A 9,045-nucleotide genomic window follows, 5' to 3' on the forward strand; every position below is an offset into this window, starting at 1 on the left:
AACTCGTAGGCCTTCACTTTCTTCGTGATCTCACAGTGTTGAGACAGAAAGTGGGAAAACTCCTGACTTCAAATTCCTACGTTCCCACACGGTTTGGGAAAAGAATGGAAGGGGAAAAACTTATATATTATGTGAGAATGGAGTCCTTATATACATTTTAGAAACCATCCTTACTAAGCAATGAGTCATCACTGGATTGGTAAGATTATGCTTACAAACCAAGCCTTTTGGTGTGCTGAATCAGCTGCTTACTAAAGTACATGAGTAAAATATTACAAAGCATGACGAATCATGACCAAACATGATGAGTCATGGAAAGTCCTTACAAATCAGAATATTACCAGTCACATGACATGCTTACAAACATATCTGAATGGCTCACTGATGTAATCAAGTGGCTGAATAAATATAAACAAGTAATGGAAAGAGACAGAAACTAATGGAAACTACAAATACAACTAAATAAATAGAAACAAAGCTTACATAAGTGAGAAGTATATCCTTTGTACACTCCTCTACTCATCTCCTTTTATACTGCCATTCATATATGTCATGGTATGAACTCCATACCATGCATGACACCGTTTGAGATCAAATCCCAAGGTGGGTTATACCATGTGTGCTGGGGTTGGATAGCCATTTTTGCTCCTAACCTAATGTCTGAATCACGTCTGGATATAACAAATAGTGGTTGAATTAAGGTAGAGATAGACATCACATCTTCTATACAGTGCTTCCAGGGATTCGCGTTCCCCATGGTTGCCCCACATGGTTGCCCCACATGGTTGCCCCACATGGTTGCCCCATGGCTTCTAGGGATTCGCGTTCCCCATGGCAGGCCTTCCTGAAACAATTAGTTTCTTCCCTCCCCGCTCCTTCTAGCCCTCAATGTTTTCTCAAGCCCCTCCGAGTTAATGCCGTCCCAGTGGTGCTGTGACCAATCCAAGCCAAAGTGCTGGAGGAATTGACCAAGAGGACCTTCACCAGATGATGGACACGTATTGTACCCCGGGCCAGATGAATATTAATGCCGCAGCACTTCATGCATCACCATTATTCGTCGGAAACCATGTGCTGCCACAGCCTGATGACATTTTTTTCTTGTGGTCTAGATACAACAAAGAGAGTGAGCAGATCATTAGATATTATTCACATGGATATCTTACTTCACATAGCCTGTCGAACAGTATACACCAGGATCATTTCCAGAACTTCATGATGGATGTGTGCGTCTTCCGAGCCCACACCAGTCACCAGACCTAGGTCATGACCATCATGGGCAATATACAAGTCATATGCATGGAGGTGGGCAACAAACACCAGCGCCACTGATAAGACCTGCTGTACCCAACTACTCGTAAAACTCAGGTTCTCAGCGAGGTGAAACTCCTTACTGTGGCCATAATTCACACACACCATTCACAGGCAGTGAGCCGTCATCGCGATCACAGTCACAGGTGCCAAGTGGAGGTGGTTCGAGTCATGAGGGGTTTCAGCAGATCTACTCGGCATATCATCAGCAACCAGCGACACCACGCATGGATCCTTATCATCATACTCACAATACACTCGAAGGTCAAATCCAGGATTTGAACTCAACCGTTGCGCGCCTCGTTGCAGATGTAGCGAGATTGAATGAATCGAATCAACACCTATCGGAGACCATTCAAAGAACATGTCTCATTAATGTGCAGATGTCGGTTATGAATGATGCACTCACCGCGCAAGTCAATGGACTTGATGAAATTGTCAAGACTTTGCAAGCTGAATCCAAGAAGCCACAGAAGAAGGTGACGGGTAAGCATATCTCGAACAACCACCCTGCCCTAAAAGTAAGCAATAGTACTATCTGTATGAATGAAACTCATACTGTGCAGTGTTTAATTCAGCCAATGTTTTGTGATCTCTGTGGGATTGAATAATCCATGGGGAGAAACAAACGTACAGAAGCATTAATGAAGGTAAAATCATTAGAAAATGGTCACGCTTATGAGATGCACCAGGGTGAGGAAGGAGATAAGCAGGGCGAGGAAAGAGGCGGTAAAACCTGGCACCCAAATTGGTTAGGCCATGTCAATGAAGTTGTGAATGCTATGTTCATCAAAGAAATAATCGACCGTGTCTATAACAATGAGAAGGTGAGCCCCAAAAGTCTGTAAAGTTCCTGCTCACATATTTTCTCAGTGCCGCCGTGAAAGCCCGAACCTAAAGGGTGAGGTACCTGACGAAGACTTCAATATGCAAGTCATTATCCAGTGCACAAAGGATTATTTTCGCAACATACATAAGCAGGCAATGTGCTGTAGCGATGCATCAAAAGCCCAAAAGGCTGAACAGAAGAAGGAACATGGACGTCAAAGGGCACATCGTGCAGCAGTAAGTATTGTGCTTTGTGTGTGAAACATATGACGTACCCAAATCACCAGGTTACAAAGAGCTGTCGTGCAACTGCAGTTATCTACGAGAAAGAGACAGGGAGGGAGGGTGCAGTTGCGATGATTGATACTGATTTTGCATCAGACGTTTTGTCTTACTCAGAAGACGACTTGAGTGAAGACACATTAACCAGGTGGGTGAAGTCAGGAGCAGGGAACTCAGCAAATATGGTTGTAGGATTGGAGTGGCAATCCATCGATGTAAGTCCTTCGCATCTAGGCATGGTTATAGCTCACTAATATCAATCAGTATGTTGCATTTTTGCGCTTCCTTACTTTGCAACAAATGAGGTGGAACAACAGAGCTACCACTGCAGACATTGACGAAACAAGCACCATCCAGCCTCCAAAAAAGTGTTGCAAAACTGCAGAAGGGGGCACTAGGTCAAAGAGAATCGTGAAAAAGATGTTTGACATCAGCCCAGAGCAAATGAATGACGACGCACCATCATCTGCCAAAAAGAACTTGCCGTTTGAAAACATGGTTGCAGACAGCTGGAAGACTAGCCATCCGGACATGGAGATGCTTGAGGGAGTTCCGTGGCTCAAGGGATTCTGGGCTTCATTGACAAGAGACAATCTGATAAAGGAGGACTACGAGTACTTGGAAGAGCTGGGGGAGTGGCACAAAGTTGAAAAGGGTGATGAAGGTGACGAGAGGAGCGACCAGTGAATTATCTTGAATAGTACTGTGAGTGGGTCAGCGCAACTCGAATCACAAAGTGTCAGCTTGTTACTTGTATCATAAGCCTGTCATGTATCAGTGTCAATGACTGCGATTCAATGAATAGTTGTCCAGTAAGTTGCGATGAACAGAGCACATACCTTTAAGATCAATTGTCGCCCAAACTTTTGTTCTGTCCTTTCCAATTGATACTGTGGTCATCCCCAGGTGACCAATGATCCAGTCAGGGTTGATAAGGGATGGAAGTTGCATCTCTCAGCTCTTATACTCTCCCAGTTGCCATAGGCGCACATCAGCTGAATAGTTGGGTAGAACAATATTAATATCTATCCTGTGAGATATGGCATCCGACTCACAAATCATCCCAAACTTTTTCACGCTCTCCCCTCCAAGGTACGAACCAGTGCATGCAGGCAAACCAGAGTGAGTCATCGACATTACGCAAATTTTGATTAAACTGAAAGATTTCGAGAACCTCACCGTAAGCATGAATCACAGTTGTACCGGGGATGATGACATGAACGAGACAAGAACAGTTCGTCCCAACAGCTCTAGAAGCATAGTAGCGCTTACTATCAATCACAACATAGTCAAAAAAGACTGTGTCACGATCAAGTGGGAGGCTATGAGGTACGACGGCATGGTCAAAACGACAATGAACTGGAGTCAAAGGAAAATGATAGCAGAGGGTGGATGCAAGTAGTCGATATGTCTCAGTGGACATTCCTTGCTTTCAGTGTTGAGGACGAAGTGAATAAGCCAGACCAGCTAAATATGTTTTCTGAGATCATTGTCATAACAAAATGTAAGAGAACTCAACATACCGTCTACACCAGCATCATCAAGGTCTTTTGATAATGCTGCAAGTCCAGCCACAGGTTCCCTCTCGTCATTGGAGGCCTTCAGCATGATTGATGCTGTCTGACTTGGAAGGGAATCCTTAGGATAATGCTGTAATGTGTACGTCTATGGATATTGTTACTATGTAGTTCAGTGAGTCAAGAACTGATCAAACTATCAGAAGTATATACTATGATTGGACCATAGACAGTGGCGAGAAGAAGCCATTGATCCGCTGTTAGTGAACCACCTGATGGCATACTAATGTCAGTCAGTAATTTACCACATGATCCCGGGACAATAAACTGTGAATTTGATTGATTGTTAGTGTTGGACGTACACACAAGATCTAGCCTCACATCGGCAAGCATGTCATGGAAGACGTCGAGCTCATGATTAGCATGAAGAATCTTTCCCTGGACCCATATGTTGTAAAAATGAGTCTTAATGAGACCTGAATCGAGCATAATCAGCGCCAGATTAATTGCAGGAAGCTAAGATACTCACCAAGGTAAAGATTGTGCATTGGATCGATGACAATCTGTTCGACAAGGTTGAAGTATGGTAGACGTGATAGCTGTGTGTATTGAGTAGCATGTTCCTTTACAAAGTTCTTGCGAGCAGATGCAGTAGTCAGCCTGCGGTAGCGCTCGCCAAGTTCCCGTTGTTCTTCATTTGTCTGTGGCCGAAAAGCTGAACAACATTAATGGACGATAGTCATGTATGATAACGCAAATGCACCTCCTTGTTGAAATGCCTGTGGTTTATCTTTATGTGCAATCATTATCCAACATACGGTACAAAAATTAGTATGGGAGTGAGATGAAAATCCACCCAGCTTGTGCGCAGCTGGTTTATCACAAACAACTGCGACCAAAATTACACAAACAAGGTGTCCTAGCAAAATGAGTCGACACTGACAGATGATGAGTAACCGGACTTACCTTGTGGACAAGATTCAGTCGGAATCTTGATTCCAACTCTCCATAGACATAGTAAATCTGATATGATGGGCCGTAAGAACCGTTGGATTTGGTCGGGATTCTGCTCCTTCGGCCCAGGCAGGATACTTGTACACATCAGATTAGATGTGTGATAGCTTGAAAATGAATAACATCAAAAGATATCAATCTATCAGGTGTGAACAAGGCTTACTGATATTCAGGTGGTAGATTACATATCGAGAACGATGAACCTGGCAATGGAAATTCACATGAGCAGCGAAATATCAACAAGGGGATAAACAATGTACCAATCAGCTCCAAGGTTCACTCCAATGCGTAGTTCACCATCTGGGCCATGTTGCTCGTGAGGGAGATTCGAAAAGAAGAGTTTACCATCAGGACCCTTGAGTTTTGTGCGACAAGTGTCACCATCAAAGATATCAGTATATTTACCAATCGTGCGAGGTTTACTGTGCCAACCATCAAGCACAGCCTCAAGACCAGGAATTTTGAGAAGAGATTTGATCTGTTTGGATAGAGGAAGGTAAGGATACTTGATGATGGGCGTTTTGACAGCGCGTAAGTTCCCCTGTTGCGTTGTACCAGGAAGAAAGATGTCGACCCCACAATTTTGCAGGTATTGTGCGATTTTGTCGACATTGCAGGAGGAAATACATCACGGCATGTAGGGCAAACAGGGAGTGTGAAAATGGTAGTGTCGACACCAAGGACACGATTACTGGACTGCAGTGTTACAAAAGGGACATTGATAGTTGGTGCAAGAGCAACGAGGATGCAAGCAAATATCGTTAATAATGCATTGCAAGCCACACGAGGGAGGTGGAATTGGAGGTGCAGCCAGGAGACAACCGCATAGATAGTGAGTAAGTGTGGGGGAACATAAACGAGGTTCCGATAATTTGTCGCGCTAAAGCCTTCATCAGGTATGAACGGATCAGGGTCATCTTCATCAATATCATTGGTGGCAGCCGTCTCCATATCTTCTTCCTCGTCTGGATCATCAAAACGAGCATCAACGTCGATGTTGAGATGATCTAGATTATCCTCAGCTTCTTGCATAAGCTGATTCTCTTCAGCGCTGTAGCTCCTCAACAGCCTTTTCAATCTGTCGATCTAATGTGTGCTGTTCCGAGTCAGGTGGGAGGTGATGGGCTTTGTATGAGGTGAGCGGCCGTGAGCCTGAGCTTGTAGCTGTATTATATGCGCTGAAGTGGTCAACAGCACATGTAGCGCCTTGGGGCTATGGAAGTTCAGACCAAGATTAGGCAGGTCAGTACCATGGGTCATGAGATCCAGGTCTTCTCCGGTAAGAAAACCATAGTCTAGCATCTCCTGTTCAACAGGAGATTCAGAAATGCGACAAGGATCCTTGAATGTGACATCCGTGATAATGGGGGCTGTAGTTCACGTAGAGGAATGGCGAACCCTTGAGGAACGGGGTCTGCATCTCGAATAGTGGTAGGAACGATGCAGTTCTCCAACATGCTTGTAGTGGGCTTGTGACACGTTGGTTTTCAAACGGAGTTCGCTTTGTTCGTGAGCACGAGCTATATGTTCTTGAACAAGTGCTTCCGTTGCACTTGTGCTTCTGGCAATGGCATCTTCAATAACGCACTTTCTTGAGGCCTGCAGATGACATGGTGAAGTCAAAGCAAGCGTCACATGTTGTTATACTTACAACTCGAAGACATGTAGTAGTTCACGATAATAATTTGAGTCCGGCAAACGTTCTACTACACGGTGGTCTTGTGATGCTTTGAGGTAGTTTCAGCTCTCTTTACATCCTTCAAATCCTTCAAACTGACTTCTGTCGTGCCCAAAGGCTTGATGCAAGTCTAGTTGGGTAAAATATGTGTTAGTTATAATAGAAAATGAGGCAAGCATACATTAAAGACCGGTTTGCACTTTGGTATTATCTTTGGGTTCAGACTCAGGCTCCGTCTCACTGTCGTCAGGTGCGGGTAGCAGTGCTAGCGCTGGCCGTTTGAGCAAAGGCCTGATGGATACCTCGAGTGTCTGCAGACCTACATGTTAGTTGAATATACAAATTTTAGTCGACTTACTACAGGCCCAGGTTCATCGCTCTCAAAGGTGAAGGTAAATCTCCTAGTGCCCGAAGGCAGCTGCAGCTGAACCACATTTTGACCTTGCATGTCAGTTCTTGCTGAAGAGACTTAGCGAAAAAAAAAAACGAATGAACTCACCTCACGTAAACTCAGAGGTCGGGTTTTCGAAAAATGCTCTTTCCAGAGGGTGGATATCGTTGAGTTATGAGCATTAACATGGTGGAGATTATGGTGAAAATTCAGGTCTGTATTTGGTCCAGTTAGGGCTGTTTACTTCTAACCCAGGTTTGGATTGCATCCGTTTATGTGTTCTGCAACTCCCAGATGCTCGAATTCCATCCACGTCGAGTTTGAGTCTGGAAAAGGTCTTATGTCTGTACCACATTGGGTTATGCACCTAAACACCCTCTGGTTACATTAGGGTTAAAATCTCATTTCCACAGTGAGTGTGGAGGAATATGAGCAGCTGCTAGTCGTTAAGTGCAAAATGAAACAACTGATCAGCTTGAGGGCGGTAGGCACGACTTGTATGAGCGCTTGAGCAATGATCGAGTTGGTGATCATAGCACTGAAGCATTTGATGTGCCCGAATGGAAACATCGTTATATTCGTTTCGCCTTCAGCCTGAGATAGAATTTGAATAGCTGAGCAAACCGTTTGCGTTCATGATGGCGGAGTTCGAAAGCAAACAGAAATGACACCAAGGAGGAATTTATTGTATAAGGAACGGCAATCGCCTGGCTATACTAGGTGACTTGTTTTTGTAAAGTAATCGACCCAAAATGCGCGGACCTTATCCGAGTCTTTTTCACCAAGCTTCTTGACAAGATTGCACGTGTTGTTGATAATTTGAAATCAGATGGTCTTTCTGTAACCACATGAGCATACTGTACACCATCTAGTGTGGGGGGCAAAACTCGCAAAACCGGTTGTTTTGCCAGGGTGGCAAAACTCGGCAAAACTCTAGGCGCTTAGCTAGGTTATGTAGACTATATGTATGACATTCCTAATGATGACATCAGTGCTGCTCAATTCTAAAATGTCGTTGTCAATGTCGACTTGACCTTACGGCCAACCTCTCATAAATTACTCATGCAGACATAAACCTTTCCTTATTTGGCCACCTCCGTGTCGGTTAGACCTTCGCATGGGAGACGTTCTACTACACCTTGTCGCAGAGTATCCTCGTTCTAATCCTCGCTGACAGAGACTCAGAGCCCAACTTGAAGTTAGCTACCTAAACCTTTCCATGTAGTATTGCTCCATAATTTCTAAACCTTTCCCTAAATCAAAGTCTTTGAATATTCCAGTTCAACATGTCTCATTAGTACCAAAAATACTGCGTGCAAAATTGCTTAAACCACTCAAATTTGCCCGAGCAGAACAGATACCTAGTAGACTACAAGTATTATGAATAAAAGGTTTAGGAGGACATTTAGCAATAAATATGAAAAGGTTTAGGAATACTACTACTATTACTACTGCATGGAAAGGTTTAGGTAGCTAACTTCAAGTTGGGCTCTAAGTCTCTAACAGCGAGGATTAGAACAAGGATACTCTGCGACAAGGTGTAGTAGAACATCTCCCATGCGAAGGTCTAACTGACACGGAGGTGGCCAAATAAGGAAAGGTTTAGGTCCACGTGAGTAATTTACGAGAGGTTGGCCGTAAGGTCAAGTCGACATTGACAACGACATTTTAGAATTGAGCAGCACTATCAATATTAATGTTGCCTCATCCCAGTTGTCATCCTCGCCATTGTAATTAACCACCTCAATCTCATCTAGAACAGTCTGTGGTTGTTCGAACCCAATCCAACAGGATCCAACTTGTCAAAATCAAAAGCATTTCCCATGAGAACTTCAACTTCATTAATGCTCTGAACTTCTTCAGTCCTTTTCAACTCTTCGAGAGCTGCAAATTCAGCGGCAATGTCATCAGGTGAGATACTCTCTAGACCAGTGAGAAGGTCATCTGTATTGCGAGGCTCAGTCGAGAGAGGCACAAGGCCAAGTTCAATGCCACGGGCACTGGCGTCATGCCGCTTGATGGGC

General features: G+C 44.1%; 2 protein-coding genes across 2 annotated transcripts; one reads left to right on the top strand and one right to left on the bottom strand.

The window, feature by feature from the left end:
* Nucleotides 1–1,694: 1,694 nt before the first annotated feature.
* DFJ58DRAFT_731125 (uncharacterized protein) lies at nt 1,695–3,108 on the top strand (the record flags this gene model as incomplete). The annotated part of the gene is made up of 5 exons (XM_041385996.1): nt 1,695–1,832; nt 2,004–2,138; nt 2,185–2,376; nt 2,427–2,636; nt 2,686–3,108. The coding sequence occupies 5 exons, from the start codon at nt 1,695–1,697 to the stop codon at nt 3,106–3,108; spliced, it is 1,098 nt and encodes a 365-aa protein (XP_041240888.1).
* Nucleotides 3,109–3,375: 267 nt separating this feature from the next.
* Nucleotides 3,376–7,078, bottom strand: DFJ58DRAFT_843947 (uncharacterized protein; the record flags this gene model as incomplete). The annotated part of the gene is made up of 16 exons (XM_041393025.1): nt 3,376–3,451; nt 3,477–3,720; nt 3,945–4,086; nt 4,152–4,210; nt 4,301–4,414; nt 4,468–4,653; nt 4,905–5,029; nt 5,138–5,155; nt 5,213–5,493; nt 5,580–6,038; nt 6,150–6,322; nt 6,541–6,551; nt 6,604–6,655; nt 6,731–6,760; nt 6,821–6,941; nt 6,989–7,078. The coding sequence occupies 16 exons, from the start codon at nt 7,076–7,078 to the stop codon at nt 3,376–3,378; spliced, it is 2,181 nt and encodes a 726-aa protein (XP_041240889.1).
* Between the last annotated feature and the right edge of the window lie 1,967 nt (nt 7,079–9,045).

This window comes from Suillus subalutaceus (genome assembly GCF_016647625.1).
Source record: "Suillus subalutaceus strain FC151 chromosome Unknown DFJ58scaffold_99, whole genome shotgun sequence".
NCBI classification, from domain to species: Eukaryota; Fungi; Basidiomycota; class Agaricomycetes; order Boletales; family Suillaceae; genus Suillus; species Suillus subalutaceus.